At 42.4% G+C, this 20,597-nt stretch overlaps 1 protein-coding gene across 1 annotated transcript in view; it reads left to right on the top strand.

Moving 5' to 3' along the window:
* NEXMIF (neurite extension and migration factor) overlaps nt 1–20,597 on the top strand; it is a 480,173-nt gene that overhangs the window by 451,931 nt on the left and 7,645 nt on the right. Inside the window, exon 5 of the mRNA XM_082262772.1 lies at nt 19,161–19,279. Coding sequence (XP_082118898.1) covers nt 19,161–19,279 — 119 coding nt within the window. The remainder of the gene's footprint in view (nt 1–19,160; nt 19,280–20,597) is intronic.

The raw sequence follows: 20,597 nt of genomic DNA, 5'->3' as shown, positions 1-20,597 counted from the left end.
TGGAGTTCCGGCCTGTTTTGCGACTTTACACCGTTAGTTAGATTAAAATAAGCTGAAAAAGAATTGGATAATTATACATTTTTTTTTTGTTTCACTCACCTTATCTTTTCTGAAAATGAACTTACCTTCCATCCACTTCCTCCCTCTGCGGCCGCGGCCCCCAACATCACTTCCTCCTTTGCATTGACTCCTGGGATATGAGCGTCATCAATCCCAGGAGTCAATGCTCCTGCACCGGTGTCCCTCGTCACTTCCAATGCAAGCTCGTCCTTCTATGCCGATGAATGGGGAACAGCTTCTGGGCATGCGCAATGAGCTGTGGGATGACGCGGCTGCACCCGAAGTGACGAGGCATGGCATTCTGGGACTCCGACATCCAGGAAGAGGGACGCGAAGAGGGACGCGAAGAGGGACGCGAAGAGGGACGCTCTGGCTTCAGCTGCCGACACCGGAGATGTACAAAGAAATCCTGGTGCTGGAAACTGAATGATCAGAGAACCCAAAACCTATGGTGTCAAGCTGAATTGGATGGACGGCCAAATGTAAAGTGCCAGTTAGTCCATGTCAGGGGTGCATCTGTCCCATACTCAGATCCAGCTGAGAAAAGTACAGAAGCACAACAAATGGATGGGAATATAAGCGCTCCCCAAAACAATTGCAGGTGGGCACAGGAGTCACAGATGAAATATCACGATGAATAGTCACAAATGATAAGTGTCACATTTATTAAAAACTGATGATAATACTGTTGAGCAGGATACATCCAAGAAGTGAGGCAGTACCTGTGGTGGAAGTCAGGGAGGTGGATGGAAACATCTCTCAAGCCTCTCAGATGGTGGAGGAGCCCAGGGGGCGACCGCACAAGAGGAGTAGGCGAGAGGGAGATCCATGGCCTGGGTGTGCTGGGGGGGGGGCACAACCCCCTGTGTAACGAACCGGCCGCAGGTCCGCAACAAGCCGGTTTCCATCCACCTCCCTGACTTCCATCACAGGTACTGCCTTACTTCTGGGATGTATCCTGCTCAACAGTATTTTCATCAGTTTTTAATAAATGTGACACTTATCATTTGTGACTATTCATTGTGATATTTCATCTGTGACTCCTGTGCCCACCTGCAATTGTTTTGGGGAGCGCTTATATTCCCATCCATTTGTTGTGTTTCCATACCGGAGATGGCAGCGCTGGACAAGAATTATTCAAGGTAAGTTTTTCTTCTTACAGGTAAGTAAAACAGGGGACAGTTTAGAGGCTATCGTTGCTTAAATGCACTAGCCCTGACTGTCCTGGGGGTATTTTTATCTCCAAAAAATTTTTTGCACGGGACTCCGCTTTAAATGCAGGGATGGGAAAAATAGTGGAAATATCTAACATATGGGGTTGATTTACGAAAAGCAAATAGACTCTGCAGTTTGCAAGTGTAGTTTTTCTTATTTTCCCCAGAGCTTAGTTAATGTGGTGAAATTTCACTTTGTAATGAATACCCAATCAGGTGCAAGGAAGATAATAATAATAAAAAAAAAAAAAAAAACAACAACAGCATTTTAGCTTGCACATGATTGGATGATGGAAATCAGCATAGCTTTACCACCATCACAACATTTTATTGACATTTTCATTTCTTTTTTTGTCTTGTAATCATGGTAACTATGATATAAGCATACCTAAATATAGATATGATAGTGTGATCAGCACTGAATGAGTTACTTTAATTTATGCAGGGAAGGGGAATTCTAGCCAGCAGTGATACTGAGAGTCAGTGGCACCGTTTACAAGGAAATCTTTGAAGAAGAATTTCTGAAGCCAGCTGGCACTGCAGAGTTTGTCTCAGCCAGCTCTGACCTGCAGCCCCACCTGCTGACTGCAGCAGCGGGGCTCTTCGTAGCCAGGCCAGCTAATCATGATAGATTGCACCTGGCTAAGAGAATGTCAGCTCTGTGCTACCCTCAAATCCACCTATCATATGCACAATGCAGAAAATAAGACAGAATACTATTGCAAATAGACCTGCTAAAGAGCAACACTGCCCTACATTTCAGCCTGACATTTACAAATAAAATATTTGTAGCGGAAATGTTCTTGGCTCTGCTAGATTAACACCGAGTCATAGTACATATTAGCATGGGATACATCCCCTTAATGTCCACCAGCACTGTTTAAATCCAAAGTGACAATTTAACCACTTTACCACTAGAGCATTTTGCTGTCTTACGTCTGGGCCAACTTTTTGCGATTCGGCGCTGTGCGACTTTAACTGACAATTGCGTGGTCGTGCGACGCTGTACCCAAACGAAATTTACGTCCTTTTTTTCCCACAAATAGAGCTTTTTTTGGTGGTATCACCTGTGCGATTTTTACTTTTTGCGCTATAAACAAAAAAAGAGCGTTTATTTTGAAAAAATAACAATATTTTTAACATTTTTTTATATGAAATTCCTCCCAAAAAATATGTAAAAATCAAATTTTTTTTAAATTTTTGGCCAATTTGTTTTCTGCTACCTATGTTTGGTAAAAAAATCACAATAAGCGTATTTTGATTGGTTTGCGCAAAAGTTATTGCGTTTACTAACTAAGGGAAAGATTTCTGTCATTTTTGGTGTTTTTTTTTTTAACGAGTAATGGCAGCGATCTGCAATTTTTTTTGCGGGACTGCGACATTTCGGCGGACAGATCGGACCCTTGACTGACATTTTTGACACTTTTGGGGGTACCAGTGACATTACTGCAGTAATCAGTGCTATATATATGCACTGTTACTGTAAAAATGACACTGGCAGGGAAGGGGTTAATTTTATTGGAGAGGGAGGGGTTAATGTATGCCTGGTGCTTACTAAGGTGTGGGGGGGGAGGTGACTGTGTGAGCCAGGGACAGATTGGATATTCAGCTATGCTGAACACTGCGATCTGTCACTCCCTGTCACTTAGGAGATCCGCCCGCTCTGTTTACACAGGCGGGCGGATCTCCAAACTAGATTCCCCAACGATCGGGGGAAGAGCGGCGGCAATCGCCGCCGCTCCTCCCCTGGCCCGACTCCCGCTGTGAATGAAAACAGCGGGAGCGCGCCTCCGGTGGCGCGCGAGCGCCGCCTACAGGGGGAGGAGTCCAGCGACGTAGGTCTACGTCGCTGGACGATAACGAGCCACTGTGCCGCAGTAGCAGCACAGTGGCTAGAGGTAAAGTGGTTAATATAATTAACCTACAAAATGTGAACCCACAGTGTGGTTACTTATCCTCCTCAGAGTATCTTCCCAAAATAGTCCTGAATTAAGAAAGAAGAAAGTTTTGCATTTGTGTTGAGACTGGATCCTTCTTTAACCGGTTGCCGACCACACGCCGTGTAATTACTGTGGCAGTGTGGTTCTCCCAGGCTAACCGACGTAGGGCTACGTTGGTCGCACGCCTGCAGCTAGGGGGCAAATGCAAGCCACCGGCAGCGTGCTCCCGCCCCCACTCATCAGTGGGGAAGCCGATGCATGGGTCAGGTGGTTTTAATTGCCGCCTGACGACCGCGATCATTCCCCGCTGAGAGAGAAGGACGGGCAGCTATTGTAAACACAGCTGACCGTTCTTCTCCCTGGAATGATCATAGAGCCCATGTGATCCTTCTTTATAGGGTCACAGGTCTCTATGGTCATTCCACAAGCCACGCCCCCACAGTTAGAAACATGCCCCTAGGTACACATTTAACTCCTTGATCACCCACACTGTTAACTCCTTCCCTGCCAGTGTCATTATTACAGTAACAGTGCATATTTTTAGCACTGATTACTGTAGTCATGTCACTGGTCCCCTCAAAAGTGTCAAAAATGTCAGTCAGGGGTCCGATCTGTCCACTGCAATGTCAGAGTCCCGCAAAAAAATCGCAGATCGCTGCCATTACTAGTAAAAAAAAAAAAACAATAAAAATGACATAAATCTTTCCCGTAGTTAGTAAACGCAATAACTTTTGTGCAAACCAATCAAAATACGCTTTTTGCGATTTTTTTTTTTTTTTACCAAAAATATGTAGCATAAAGCAAATTGGTTTAAAATGTTAAATTTAGATTTTTTTATCTTTTTTTTTGGGAATGTTATATAGCAGAATGGGAAAAATATTGTTTTTGTTTTTCAAAATTGTTACTATTTTTTTGTTTATAGCGCAAAAAATTAAAATCACACAGGTGATCAAATACCACCAAAAGAAAGCTCTATTTGTGGGAAAAAAAGGACATCAATTTTTTTAGGTACATCGTCGTATGACCACGCAATTGTCCGTTAAAGTAATGCAGTGCCGAATCGCAAAATATGGCCTGGTCATTAAGGGGGAAAATCTTCCAGTCCAGAAATGGTTAAGGATTACTATGCCCAAGGCTACAGGCACCTGTTTGTGGTTTAAGGCCTCATAAACACTGCTTGCATTCATCACAGGACGCATACTGCACTAAACAGAAGTATTGCAGGTGCATTATCCAGTCCCATCCAGCTACAACAGCTGTCAGCCTTTCATAGAGTTTGACAGGCTGCCAGCAGCAGGGATGGATGGTATGCCTGTACCTTGCACCCACATCTAAATGCCATAGCTTCATGCACAGGGGCTAAACACCAAGCGTGCTTGAGGTCTATGCCTTTACAAGCAAAGATCCAATTTTTCCCATGTCTTCTACAAGTCCCAATGTGAGCTTGTGAGGACTGAAGTAAAGAGGTGATACCCCTGGCTTTTTGTTTTTCAGTTTAAAGGCCCGTACACACGTAGCGATTGTCGGCCGTAAATATTCGGCCACCGACCGATCGGCCGATTTTCGGCTTGTTAGTATGATGCTTCCGACAACCGACTGCGAATTTTCGGCCGAACAGAATCTGGTGTGCAGGCTATAAAATTTTTGTTGGCCAACACCAGAACGGCCGATTGTTCCTCAGTCAGTACAGAATTCGGCCGACAAACAGCAGATGAGCAAGACTGGGCATGCTCAGAGAAGAAAAAACACACGGAAAGTTAACCATCACATGACATCACTTCTGCAGTCAGCTGTTGTTGGCAGACAAAATTCGTGTGCAGTCTTTAGCACTTTTCAACCGACAGGACAGCACCGGACAAAAGACGGCCGATCGTTCGGCCGACATTCGGTACGTGTGTACGGGGCTTTAGTAAAGGGAACCTGTGCTTAAAGAAATATAGACAGACATCCTTTTCTGAAAATGCTTATTCTCTGGCTGCTGATCCAATGGCTACAAAATTTCCCAAGTTCCTGACCTAAAACAAGTATAGAAATATTGAGGTTGATTTACTACAGGCAAATAGGCTATTGACTTCAAGAAATAATTTTCACTTAGCTTAGTGAATGTGGTAAACATTTACTGATAAATTCACTTGAAGTCAGCAGCACTTCGCCGCATTCTCTAAGCAAAGAGAAAATTCCCTCAGAAAAGTGAACAGCCTATTTGACTTTAGTAAATTAGCCCCATTGAGTAAGTGGCTCAGAAAGTGCTGAAGTAAGAAAACATGACATGACTTTTAGTGAATTTGTATTTTCCTGAGAAGGCTAGTAAGGGCAGCCTCCACATTTCTGTCATGGCAGGTTTTCTTTTCCGAATCGAGTGATGGCCAAAATTATTCAGAACAGGGGCGTAACTACAGGGGTTGCAGGGGTTGCGATTGCTACCGGGCCCCATGCTCCAGGGGGCCCGGTAGCAAACCAGTGGGTGAACTTCCAGGATCGCAAAGGTCACACTTGCGACCGGGCCCTGGCATTGCACCACTGTGGGGAGGCCCCAAGATTGCAGGAAGGGAGCCCACTGCAGAACTTGTGAAAGGATCCTGCTGCGGGACCGTAATAAAAGGCCATGCAATGAGAGTAAAAAGCCCCAGGATTAGTGGGAAGAGCCATGGGCTTGAAGGGAAGGGCCCCGGCCAGGGATCTGGGGGGGCCCTTCATGGTTTCTTGCATCGGGGCCCTGAAGGTTCTAGTTACGCCTCTGATTCAGAATACCTCCTCTGAGCCTCGACTGTCATGTACCTGCCCCCAGCCTGTGACTGGACCGCAATAAAATATCTTTTAAAAATATTTTCATTCTTCTCATGTTTCATGAGAAAAAGAGGTAGACGCGTTTCACACAAATGTTAGCGCTGCAGCTATGTCCAAACTATGGCCCTCCAGCTGTTCAGGAACTACAATTCCCATCATGCCTAGTGAAGTCTGTGAATGTCAGAGATTTACAATGCATCATAGTTCCTGAACAGCTGGAGGGCCATAGTTTGGACACCCCTGGGCCTTAGTCATTACCTGAGGTAATAACCAATCACTAACATGTCCGCGAAACACGTCTACCTCTTTGTCCCCTGCTCCATCTGTCAACCACTTGTCATATGAAGCTTCAATAATAGGATTTTTGGAAGTGCAGCTGTCCGGAATAATTTCCTTACGATATACCGCATGCGAGCTGGGCTAGCACTTGACTGGTGTGTGGGGATTAACGAGGGACTCACTCTCCTGGAGCAGCTTTTTTTGTTTCATTGGTCAGTTGTAATGTTTTTCTATGTGTATTCTGTAGGTGAGAACGAAGTGCAAGCTGTGGATCAACACCTGACACGAGAAACTCTAGAAAAGATGTTTTAAAGTCTGAGTTATCCTTTTTATCAGATTTTATCTTAAAGCGGAGTTCCACCCTGGATTTTTTTTTTTTTTTTTTAATACCCCCGGGACAGTCAGGGCTAGTGCATTCCACAATGGCTAGCCTCTGATCTGTCCCGGGTTGCACTTACCTGCAAGACGAAATACTTACCTTGCAAACGTCTTGTCCAGCGCTGCCATCTCAGATGTGGGCAGCTTGAAGCCAGCGCGTCCTCTTCGGCGTCTTCTTCCGCCTTCTGTGGTCCCACGATGCTCTGCGCCGGCCCCGACGTCACTTCCGGGTCGCGCGCGTCACCCCTCCACAGCTTCTGGGCATGCCCAGAAGCTGTTTAGAAGGGGATGACGCGCGCGACCCGGAACTGACGTCGGGGCCGGTGCAGGCGCAATGATTCCTGGGAGCTATGACGTCCAGCTCCCAGGAATCATTGCAGAGCCAGGAAGTGACGACGGGCCGCGGCCGAGGAAGGAGGAAGAAGGAAGTAAGCTAAGTATATTTTCTTCGCTACGAGGTAAGTAAAAAAAAAAAAAATATGCGATTATCCATTTCTTTTTCAGGTGACCCGGAGCGAGAAGATGGAGGTAAGTATAAAAATAGGGTGGAACTCCACTTTAAGCTCGGAGGTGTACATGGTGCAGATATTTCTGCACAGGTTTTTCTAATGCAACATATTTTATGTATTAAACATCAGAATGACTATTTTGGTCAGTATGTTACAGTATAAGCTTATATTTCTCCTGATGCAAAAGCAATTTTGGTGTTAGCACTATGCCTTTTATATGGTTATATGTACGGAATAATTGACATATTGGGGGTAATGGGGAAAATGGGAATTAACATAGAGGTTCAGTTGGGAGCAAAAAATTACAATTGAGGTCAGGAATAGGGGATAGTATAGGTTTAGAAGTTTTTTTTTTCAATAGGTCATTGCAATATTTTTAGCACAAATTTAGATAAATAAATGAAGGTCCCCACAAAATAATTTTTTGTAATGGTAATACTAGTGTGTTCTTTTGTGAGTTTTCCAAAACAAAAATTTTACTAATAGTGTCTTGGAATGTGCTGCTGTGTTATACATAGACTGGCACACTGATAGTGTCCAATCACTGCCTCCAATCTTAGAGGATGCCTACTACTGGACTTGGCAAGCCTTTCTCCTCTGTGCCACATGACCCAATTTGAACTAACAGTTTTTAACGTTTAGGCCTTTATGTGATTTAAAAGAAAAGTCCTTTTATTTGAATGCATGATGCAAAATTTAACACTAGTAGAGAAAGGTTTGGAAAGTGAATGTCTTTCCTGACATGACAATTTTATTAATGGAGCATTGTAAAATATAATTTATTGTTGCCATGTAATTTTCAGAGTTCATCAATGTTGTCATATTATTACTGCTAACGATTTGACAGTGACAGATAGGATCAAGTGACATTATCTGACATTACTTCTTATTCATGATTTGGGCTGTGGATGTGCTATATACTGTAGATCTTGCTAATTATAAAAAGTTATGTTTCTTTTCAAAATGTGTCTGTTTCGCCTGCAAAATGCTCCTTCTGGACTGACAGCATTGTATTACTGTGGCCCTGATATAAACTTTATGACTTCTGCTGGAGGCAATCCATTCTTTATTTGATTTCTTTTTTTAAATAATATTTTAGGTGACAATGCATTTAACAAGGTTAGGGACCGCTGCATTTGGCCAAAGAAAGAATTAAAATGACAATATACAGTTCTTTAAATGATTTAAAAGTAAACAACTAGAACAGGGTCTTGAAAGGAAGGACAGTAAGTACCAGGATGGACAGCGGTCAGTTAGAAAATGATAGGTGGGGATGAAAAGGTTGGAGGCCCTAACTACCAAGTTACCAAGATATTTCCAATAATATTTGATTTTTACAGAAAACTAAGAGATTTTGGCACCATGTATCAAGGAGGAATAACTCGGTGTTGATGATGATTGCATATATCAACACCCACATCCCAATAACAGATAAACAAAATTAAAGGTAGGGGAGGATTGTCTGGTGTTCCACTGAACCACCAACAAAACCAACCATGCTTGATAAAGGAGAGGTGACTTTAAAGGGTGTGGAGTATGCAAAGGTGGGCATAATAAAGCGTCAGCTGCAGGGCCGATCCTAGGGTCACAGGCGCCTGGGTGCAGAAATTTTTCTGGCGCCCTCACATGGGCGTGGTTATCTTATTAACTCCTCCCCTTTACAAATGTTTCCATGGCAATGGCTCAAACACAGAGATGCTCCCCTAAGAAGTCTTCCTTACCCCGGGACCCTCCCATGATCTCTTAACAATAAACAAATTACAGTAAGAGAAGCAGAGTACTCTGATGGGAACTGGAGGAGGGTCTCTCTAATGGACACAGAGAGGGCATCTGTTAGACAGAGACCCCAGACAGGAGATGGTAAGAGACTGCAGACATGATACAAGAGATGGTCAGAGACTGCGGATATGATACAAGAGATCAATGCATTGATGCAGCCTCATCAGTGCCCACCAAATGCAGTCTACCAGAGCCCACCAAACGCAGATTACCAGTGCCCACCATATGCAGCCTACCAGTGCCCACCAAATGCAGCTTACCGGTGCCCACCAAATGAAGGTTACCAGAGCCCACCAAATGCAGATTACCAGTGCCCACCAAATGCAGCCTACCAGTGCCCACCAAATGCCAGTGCCCACCAAATGCAGCCTACCAGTGCCCACCAAATGCAGCTTACCAGAGCCCATCAAATGCAGGTTACTAAATAAAATCAATTCTTATTTGAAAACATTGTACACTAATCTACACCATTTTAATGTTGTACTACTCTGCCTCTGGTTGGTTAACGATGGAAATGATGTGTCTTGTCCCACCCCATCCACCACCGAAGCAACAGTGCAAAATGAGAGTTGTTTCCAGGTGTGACGCTTCATGTGTGTAGTTAATACAAGTCTATGGCGCTGGCACACTGATCCATGTCCTCCCTAAGATGGAAGAAAGATACTCACTTTTCCAACAGTCCCTCTGATGCTGGCATAAGCTCCTCTGTGGCAGTTTTCAGGCCTCTTTAGCGGTCAGTTTGGAGTCACATCACTACTGCGCATGCGTGGGAGCTAGTCATCCCGGCACACAAGATCAGACCAGTTGCTGTAGGCTTGCGCAGCTCAGCTTACATTTCAGGGATTGCTGTGATCAGGTAGGTAGGTGTCATTTATTGCAGAAGACACTTTGCATGTCTTTTGGAACTTCATTTCTGCTTTAAGTGACGGTTCACATTATTGCTGTTTTCGAGATCGCATGTAATTCGGAGCGCATCGCTCCTAAATTACATGTGATCTGATGTGCGGATGCGAGTTCAGCCATACACTTTGTATGGCTGGATTTGCAGCGCATCTGCAGCAAACTCGCACATGAGGCATTTTTTGAGCCGCATCAGAATCGGATCGCACAGTGGTTCACACTAGTGCGATCCGATTCTGTGCGAACTTGCAGATCGCACTGCGATATGCGATCGCAACTTGGAGTGTCATTAACTTTATATTGACACCCCCTGCATATCGCATATGGCAGTGTGAACTGCCAGGGGTGTGGATGCAATGCGGGAACATGCTGCATATTCGCAGCCTTCCCGCATCGCAGAAGTGTGAACCGGCACTAAGAATTAGTAAACTGATATATTATTTTTTGTTTTGGGGTTTAGTACCACATTAGGGAAACCACTACACATCTTATACACAAACCAAATAAAACAAGAAAGAAACAGACACAGGGATACTCATTTAATACTAATCAGAATAATATAGGCAGCTCTAAAATAAAGAAATGCTCTGATGAAGAATCCCAGTAAAAACTTCTGGTGGGACCCCACCACTTCAATAAGCATAAGGCCCCTTTCACACGAATGATCCGATCAGATCCGCCTGTCAGTTTTTTAGGTGGACCTAATCGGATCCTCCATGCATACCTATGGGGCAGCGGATGTCAGCGGTGACATGTCTGCTGACACCTGCTGCCATCTGCATCCGATCCTGTCCGTGAAATCCGGACGGATGGAAACCCTATTTTCCATCCGTCCAGCGGATCGGGTCGGATGAGAACGGTTCCGATTCCCCCATAGAGGACAGCGGGAATCTGACACCTCCCTCTCTGCACACAGAGCAGAGACGTAGCTCTCATCTGCCTGCTCAGCGGGGATCGGCGGATCAATCCCCCGCTGAGCAGAGAACGGTCCGCACCGGGAAGCTGACCGTGTGAAAGGAGCCTAAAGAAAAAAAGAAAAGAAGATCCCACAGTGCTTATTCCTGAGTGATAGAGGGGGATGCACTACCTACTGGAAACACACATGGCTGACCCTGGTAGTGGTGCACTATACACATATCATCAGTGATGCCCAGGGATGGAAAGTCAGGCTCAGGTCACCATCTTATCTGACTTACCTGTCTAGAGGAAAGAATATTCAGACCCCCCCTCCCTGAAATTACACAGCATTCAGGCACTCTTACTTCCATCTGCCAGGTAACAAGTGCCAGCAACACCAGCATTTCCTGCATGTGATGTGGATTGGTGCACTCTCCAAAACGGTCCCCAGTGTACTTTTTCACTGAACTTAAAGTTCCTGCTTTTCCCTTCACATGATATGTTAGTATGGTGCTGACATTTTCTAGAAGACATTGCTGGCTGGGGAGGAAGGTGTCAGGGGATAGGACCAATTGTAACTATTGTATATGCACCCACAGCAGTGTATAATTCAGGTTTATTATACACCACTATGTGTGCAGATAGAGAAGTTACAATTGTCCCGCCCCCGGCCATCTTTCTCCCCAGCAGCTGCTGTTAGTCTGTGTATGGAACAAGGGGGCGGAGCCCCGTATTCCGGCCCTGCCCACCCCGACATCAATGCTTGATTTTGACAGTTCCACTCACTGTCATTGTGGCCGCCCCCTGCTTGCCCACCAATCATCGCTGGATGCGGATGGATGTTACACTGCTGGTCAGTAACAACGGGGGAAACAGTAATTAGTTAGATTACTAGTGCTGGAGGAGGGGAGGACTCTGCCACTGCTGGAGCTTCGGCGCCCCTCCTCCGCCTCAGCTTGCGGCGCCTGGGTGCATTGAACCCTGTGCACCCGCCCAGGACCGGCCCTGGTCAGCTGAATATTATTAAAAACAAATGTATTGTATACACATATAAAAAATACGTTTTTTATATGTGTATACAGTAAATTTGCATACTCCACACCCTTTAAAGTCCCCTCTCCTTCATCAAGCAGGGTTGGTTTTGTTGGTGGTTCAGTGGAACCTTCCTTTAATTTTGTTTATTTTGGCACCATGGTTATATATCTGCGGTTTTCTTCGTGCAGCTTGCAAAATGTGTTGCGGGCATTGTTAGTTATCTTAGGTACAAGAATATGCAGGTATTCGGGTATTAAACTTCTCACTCAACACTCTTCAGCAGTGTTGGTTAGTTCTAATATTTTTTTATGTATGTTCTTTAGGTGAGAAGTTTAAGCTGTGGATCAACACACATAACTTCTGAAAAAGATGTTTAAGTATCTAATTTATTATTTTATATTGTCTGCTAGGAAAAGAAGATGAACTAGGACTCTCTGGTGGAGAAACGTATGTCATAGGAAACAATTTTTTTTCAATTAGAGTGTTGCAAATGCAGAGCTTAGTAAGCGCTACCTGGTAAACTTCTGGATATTTTGGGGAAAAAAGTTCACTATAAGCAAGCATGTTACATAGTTATTTTGACTGAAAAAATTACCTTTCAGTTCAACCAATAGAAGGGAGAAAAAATTATACAATCCTATACCCACAGTTGATCCAGGGGAAGGCAACAAAACCCCAATAAAGCATGATCCAATTTGCTCCAGCAGGGGAAAAAATACCTTCCTGATCCCCAAAGAGGCAATTGGATGTTCCCTGGATCAACTTTACCTCTGAATAATAGCATCCAGTTATATTATGTGTACAGTATCTAGGAAAGAATCCAGGCCTTTCTTAAAACAATCTACTGAGCTGGTCAGAACCACCTCCTGAGGGAGTCTATTCCACATTTTCTCAGCTCTTACTTTGAAGAAGCCTTTCTGTAGTTAGAGATTCCAAATGTAAAGAGTGCCCCCTTGTCCTCTGTGATGACCTTAAACTGAATAACTCAACACCAAGTTCACTATATGGACCCCTTATGTATTTATACATGTTGATCATATCCCCCCTTAATCTCCTTTTCTCAATAGAGAATAAATTCAGTTCCTCTAATCTTTCCTCATAGCTGAACTCCTCTATGTCTCTTATCAGTTTGGTTGCTCTTCTCTGCACTTTCTCCTGTTCCCCAATATCCTTTTTATGACCTGGTGCCCAAAACTGAACTGCATATTCCAGATAAGGTCTTACTAATGATTTGTACAGGGGCAAAATTACATTATACCTTTCTTTCTGCAGTCCATGCCTCCTAAAACAAGAATGGATTTTGCTCGCTTTGGAAACCACTGCTTGGTATTGCATGCTATTATTAGGCTTATGATCTACCAGAACACCCAGATCCTTCTCTACCATTGACTCCCCCAGTTGAACTCCTCCTAGAATGTATAATGCATGCATGTTTCTAGCACCCAAGTGCATAACTTTACATTTATCAACATTAAACCTCATTTGCCACATAGTTGGCCACTTAAACAGGGCATTGAGGTCGGATTTTAAGTTGTACACATCCTGTAAGGGCATTTATCCACTGCATAGCTTGGTGTCATTCGCAAAAACTGAAATAGTACTTTTAATTCCAGACCCTATATCATTTATAAATATTTTTAAAAGGAGGGGCCCAACACTGAACCTTGGGGTACACCACTAACAACCCTAGACCATTCAGAGTAAGAATCATTAACCACTACTACTCTGAATTTGGTCTTTTAGCCAGTTTTTTATCCATTTACAAACTTATTCTTCCAAGCCTGTAGACTTTAACTTACACACTACCAATGTGTTGGGAACAGGGTGAAACGCTTTGGCAAAATCTAAATATATCATATTCACAGTCACTCCTTTGTTTTTACAGTACTTACCGCCTCATAAAAAGAAATCAGATTTGTTTGACAACTTCTGTTTTTCGTGAATCCATGTTGTTCGTGAATTCATGTTTTTAGCAACAACTCATATATGTGTTTTTTTTTTTTTAACTCTCCAGTATCTTCCCAAATATAGAAGTTAAGCTAACAGTTACTATATAGTTACTTAAAAGACTTTGATCCCTTTTTAAATATAGGTACCACATTGGCCTTACACCAATTCAATGGTACTATGCCAGTCATTAAAAGTCCCAAAAAAATAGAAACAATGGCTTTGAAATGACAGAACTCAATTATTTTAGGATCCCTGGGGGTATGCCATCTGTTCCAGGTGCTTTATTCACCTTTATGCTGTCTAAATATTTCTGGAACATATCAATTTTGAGCCATAGTGGTTCATTTTGTCAATACCATCCCCATTATGGACCTAAGCTCCCCATGCTTATTTGTATAAACAGAGCAGAAAAAGGGATTTTATAAATTTGCCTTCTTTTTGTCCCCAGTCACCCATTCTAAATTATTTTGTAAAGGATTTACATGCTCATACCTGACCTTTTTACTATTAATAAATTTGAAGATTTTTTGGGGGATTTGTTTTAGTTTCTTTTGCAATATGTTGTTTGTTTTTGAATTTTTGCGTCCTTGATTTCCTTTTTTACATATTCTGTTATATTCTTTGTAACATTTAAACAACAATAGTGTTCCTACACTGTTATATTTTTAAAAGTTTTTTTCTTATTATTTATAGCTTTTTTACCAATGAGCCACATAGGTTTTATATTTAGCTTTTTAAACTAGTTGCCCATGGGAATATATTTTGCAGTGTGTTCACATACAGTCTTTTTTAAGAATTCCCATTTCTGTTCTTTGTTCATCTATGCCAATATTTCCTCCCAGTCTTGGTCTTGGTGAGCAGCCCTCATCGTTGGAAAATTTGCTCTCCTTACGTTAAGTGTTTTTATCTTTTCTGCATGCTTACAGCTACCGTTAAATGAAATCATGTTATGGTCACTGCTACCAAGATGTACTTTTATATAAACATTATTAATAAGCTCTGCATTGTTTGATATTACCAGGTCCAGCAGAGCATCATTTCTAATTGGGGCCTCTTTGAACCGTACCCTAAATTGTCTTATAATAGGTTTGTACATGTTTGCCCTTTAACTGTTCCTGCAGTGCCATTACTCCAGTCAATATCAGGGTAGTTAAAATCCCCCATTATTATCACTGTCCCAGCCCTTGCACCCCTTTTCATCTGTGTAAGGAGCTGAGCCTCCAACTCCTCATTACCACTGTGTGGCCTATAACAAACTTTGAACTACACACATCTGTATGCAGTTCCACTCATAATGCTTTATCCTCATCACACTCTCCATCAACTAGGTCCTTTTTCACACTTGCTCTGAGACCACTTCTCTCCTAGAGACAGACATCACCACCTTTCCATTTTACCCTGTTTCTCCGAAAGAGAGCAAAGCCAGAAATATTAATAGCCCAGTCATGTGAAGAATGAAGCCAAGATTCAGCAATACCAATTAAATCATAGTTTTCTTCATGCACCAAAGTTTCCAACTCTCCTATTTTGCTTGGCAGACTTCTGACATTGGTGAACAAGCACTTTAATGCATTACCTCATTTTGCTCTTGTGTTTTGCTTATCATTTTTAGTAGTACAAATAGTATTATAATTTACAGTGGTTGTTTGTATGCCCTTTCAAATCAAAGCAATTAACTATTAATTTATGTCATGGTTTTTAATACATGCCAAATGTCAATGCACTCTCCTTTTTGCTCACTGCTTTGTTTTATTGACAGACCGTGTCGTTTTGCACAATTTGTTCATTGTTTGTGCATGGCATTGCTTGAGGAAACACTTGGCCACTGGCTTATTCTTACCATTGCTTGTTTGTTGCCTTGATGAGTTGCATATACTGTATGTCCTTATTTAACCATACAGATCTGCAGCATATAGTAAATACTGTTCTGTCACCTGACATGGAAGTTGATGACATTTTCTTCCAGTATTATGCCTCTTTTATGCATCTTAAAATGATAAGACCTATTGGTTTTGTAGAATCCCTGGAGTAAACTCCTCTTCTGTTTCATGCACCTCTGTGCTCAGTACATGAGTTCCCTGTGTGAGCTGTAGTTCTTCGCTTTTTTTTTTTTTATCCCAGAATAGGTATAGGATTTTTATGTGTAAAGAAGTATGGTAGTGGCATCCATGATAGTACATTATTTTTGTTGTTTTTTTTTTTTCATCTTTAATAAAGTTTTCTTTTCCATTTTTACAAAACACACGATTCACTTTCACCAAACTTTTCGCTCCGGTTCTCTTCGTTTTAGAATATTTCATAGCCTACAATGTATACATATATCTATCTACAAACCTAGGTTCCATTTGGCTTCTTGAGACCCAATCCCTTCAAACTTCTTATATGATATTATATACAACAAATAATTATTAACCGTTATCTAAATACACATTTATGTAAGACTCTACAAATATCCAAGAGATTCTCCACATTTTTCCAAAAATTCCATTCTTTTTGTTGTTTTACCATCATTTGCTATCTAGCATGTTCTTCGGGGGTGTCTATTTAGAGCCTAGTTTTGAATAACGTAGGAACAAGTTCAGGTTTCCGTTAAGGCCTTTTAAATGTATTTGTCCCAATTTAGGAGATTTTGTTTTACAGACTGTCCCTCTGACACCTATTCAAAAAAGAAAGAAATCAGTCGTTGCCAGGAAAAAAAAGGAACGGACAGGATATTAAAATAAAAACTGTCAAAAGGTCCAGCACTTCCTTACTTTGTTTTGTTTGTGCCTGTTGGAAATATATTCCTATCACATCCTGTCCTAACTGATAAGGGGAAATCTTCCCAACATGGATGGCAATAAAAATCTAACAGAGATTCTAACTCTTTCTGCTTCAACCCAAAACAAAATAAAAGGTTTTGGCTAAGGTTGGGCCCTATTTTAAAGGTGGCTATTTTCTGAATATCTGGGTATTTCTAAGCACCAGCTGCAGTCACATATTTTTCATGTTCCCATCTCTTCTGTTTTTCTTTTTTGGCTTTTTTTTTGGCAGAAAATGTCAAATGATTTGGAGGTTTAAAGTATTCCATGTCTAATCCGGCAACCTTTTCTAGCTGTGTTAATGCCTTACTAGTAAACAGTATAATCTGAGTTTATTCACAGTTCAACTGTCCTTGCTTGCAGATGTCTGGCTGCAGATTCAAGATCAATTTTGATAAGCCGTTAGTGTCCTGAACTCACCATTTTCTGAGTCCAAGTAGTTTGTTTACTGCTGCTATATGTTTACAGTTATGCAACCACATAATGCTCTGTGTCTGTGATAAAAGCCTTTTGTTTTGTGTTTCTGGTTTAAAGGCTGTCTTTTTGCTTTGAATCTGCTCCTAAAACTGCTGTTTATTATACCCTCAGTTGCCTCACTTAAAGTGGAACTACAATGCATCTAAGCTCCACAAACCAAAAATGCTATTTAATTCATTTTTCATATTCAAAGCCAACACCCTGATCCACTCATGTCTCTATGCTAATTTTGCTTAGAAATCACTTTGAATAACACCCCTTAACATTTCTCCTACTAATGCTAAATAAAAATGGTGAAAGTTGATTGAGAGAGTGAAGTTACACTTATTGTCAAACCCAAACTTTTTAGTTTTGGGTAGAGTGGGAAGAGTATGGGGTTGATTTACTAAATGCAAATAGACTCTGCACTTTGCAAAGTGCAATTGCACTCTGCAAGTGCAGTTGCTCCAGAGCTTAGAAAATGAGCAGAAGCTCCACTGACTCCCATCATCCAATGATTTGCAAGCAAAAATGTGCACACAAAAATGCTGTTTTTTTATTTTCTTACATGAGATTGGGTATCTTTGCAAAGTGAAGTTTTACCTCATTTACTAAGCTCTGAAGCAACTGCACTTGCATTGTGCAACTGCACTTTGCAAAGTGCACAGTCGACTTGGCTTTAGTAAATAATTCCCTATTTGTTCCTATTGGAGCGATTTTTTTTTTTTTTTTTAAATGGGAACTGAGAAAGAAGTGTCTTGCAGATACAAACAATAAATACAATGATTTCTGAAAGCTTGAGAAAGAGTAAGGCTGAGTTCACACTTATGCAAATTGGATGCAGGTTTCCCCGCATCCAATTGGCATGACAGGAAATTGTGACTGGCTCTTAACCTCCCTGGCGGTATGATTGTTTCCGATTTTAGGTGCTGAAAGCGGTACCATTATTTTGATAGTAATTCTTAAGGACGAGCAGCCCAAACCAACTATTTACATATGATTTTTTTTACTGTGCGTTCTTCTTTATAACATCTCGGGTATGATAAATATAATAAATAACTATAAATAAGTTAAAGTATATATATATAAATACACAAGTACAGTAAAACTGCAGGAAAGGGCACGGGAGGGCAAACTAATGTAAATTTATTTTATTTTGTAATGTAATCCAATAGGATTACAATATATCAGTGTGTTTGTGTGTTTTACTTTTCAAATTTGCCGCCGGTTCCACCCCCCTGCGAGCGTGACATCGCAGGAGATGGAAGCCGGGGCTCACAGCATCGGGCGGAAGATCCGGCCGCCGTATGCTGCAGTGACACATCGCGGGATCCCAGGGACAAGGTAAGTACCCTCTACCAGGATCCAGCAATGCTCCCCGGCGGTACCCCGAGTGTGGCTCGAGTTACCGCTAATGGCACTAAAATTCCACCCCGAGCCTCACTCGGGAATAACGCTAAGGAGGTTAATGGAGCCAGTTCACACAGCTCCAGGGCCGCTGCGGTCCGCATTGGAAAAAGGTCCTGTGCGTCTTTGGCTCTGTGTCAGGTGCGATTTCAGACTTGATTCGCAGCTGAATCGGTGTACAGGGAAGCACCGGACCCCCTGCTGGGACCCGCGGCTGTATCATTGTAAACCCGGCCCTGCAATCTCTGGGGGAAATGGGACTTGGACTATTACAAAACTAATATGAGTGTCTTTACATCCTCCATAATCTTACTTTCTTTTAGCATGACCTGGGCTTCTGAAAAAAATATCATTAAGAGGCAGTATTTTTAGATGGAGTTTGGGCAGAATCATAGGCGTGCACACAGGGTGTGCCAGGGGTGCCTGGGCACACCCTAATTAACCTGTGTAGTGCAGATTCTCCCTACTTCCCTAGCTCCCCCTCGCAGAGCTCCCGGCTTCCCTCTTCTTTTTCCAACTGGCTGTTGCTGCGGGCACACACAGGGGATGTTTTAGGATGAGTGGCAGAAACGGCCTGCAAATATGTAATTTACCAGCCCCTTCCCTTTCTGAATGAACACAGTGTGATCAGTACAATGTGTTTTAGCTTTGGAGTGCACACCCTAATATGCAAAAGGCTGCACACACCTATGGGCAGAATACAGGTCAAACCTAATTTGACACTTTGATTTCATATGAGTAATAACTTATCCTTTCCCTTTTTTACAGATTGGACACTAACTGTGAGATATGGAGTGAGCCTCAGAACGATAAATTGATGGACAGCCAGGAAGATAGAGATTCTGCTCCGCAAGCAGCCACCACTCTTCTTATTAATGGGATTACTGGTAAATTAATTTACAGTCTCCATACTTTCTATACTAATTTACTGTAAAGATAAATTACTGTATATGCAATAATCCTGGGGAACCAAACAAAATCATTGAACACTATGGTTAATTTGTTTGCCCAGATTAATGAAAGATGATTGAATTGTATATCCATTTTTGCACTCAATGGTGCCCAATTCTAGCATGGTTCCAGATAAGTACCTGCAGCTTTCCTCCTAGTCCCTATACCTCTTTCTAAAATATTTTTATTCCTTTTCTCCTCACGTGTAAAACTACCCCAAAGTGACAGTTATGTGACCCTTACAGCCCTTTTTTTCCTATCCTTTAGGGCTGAAAAGAACAGCGCACAAATGTAAAAGCTGAAATGTGTGTGTGCCGCTATGCAAGCACACAAGCCATTGTGGCTGTACTTCTAGTGGTCAAGAGAAGTGTTTCCCAACCTTTTTCCAGTCGGGGGCGCCCTTGAAAAGTATTTGCAGTCTTGAGGCACCCCTCTCCAAGGCTTGGTTCGCGTTACTGTATGTTGCGAACACACACAAAATTGCGCTCGTTCCTGACACACAGACAAATGCTTTGCTCTTTAGGGGTGCCATTAATTCTTAATGGTACCCCACACATTGGCAAACGTTGGGTGCATTTCATGCAGCGAAATTTTTAAAAAAGGGTCAGGGACTTCTTTCCCTGCATTTCTGCAGGTAGGGAAGCCTATTGAAATGAATGGGCTGCCCTAAACGCAGCACGCAGCTACACAGATGTGAACCAAGTGCTTTTTTCACATGTCAGGTTGTAGGGGTGGTAAAACCAAATGGATGAGCTCTTTTTACCACCCCCAGCTTCTCCCCCTTTAGCTGCAGAGGCAGCAGCTGGGGGTTTACACATGCTGTGGCTGCAGCTGAAGGTTTACCCAGGGTGAATGGGACTGCACTGCAACTACCCTGCAACTGTGTGCATTGCACGTTTGAGGTGTAGCGATGCTGCATTTACCGCCTGTCAAATGCCCCTGAAAAGTGATCCGAGTATGGATTGCTTTACAGAGGAGCAGCAATCCTTGCTATCACAAACAAGCCCTACAAAAGCAGTTCTGATAGTACAGGAATAGAGGGGTCAGGATTAAAAGTAACATACATGCACACACACAAACATATGTACACACATACAGACACATGTGTATATGCACACATACAGACAGACACATGTGTAAACACACTTAGAAACTCATGTACCACCACACACACATCTACACACACACATACATACACACACATGTACACACACATGTACACACACACACACACACACACATATGTACACACAT

The sequence above is a fragment of the Pelophylax lessonae genome, assembly GCF_965119305.1.
Source record: "Pelophylax lessonae genome assembly, chromosome: 7".
Lineage (NCBI taxonomy): Eukaryota > Metazoa > Chordata > Amphibia > Anura > Ranidae > Pelophylax > Pelophylax lessonae.
This window is presented reverse-complemented; position numbering and strand designations above follow the sequence as displayed.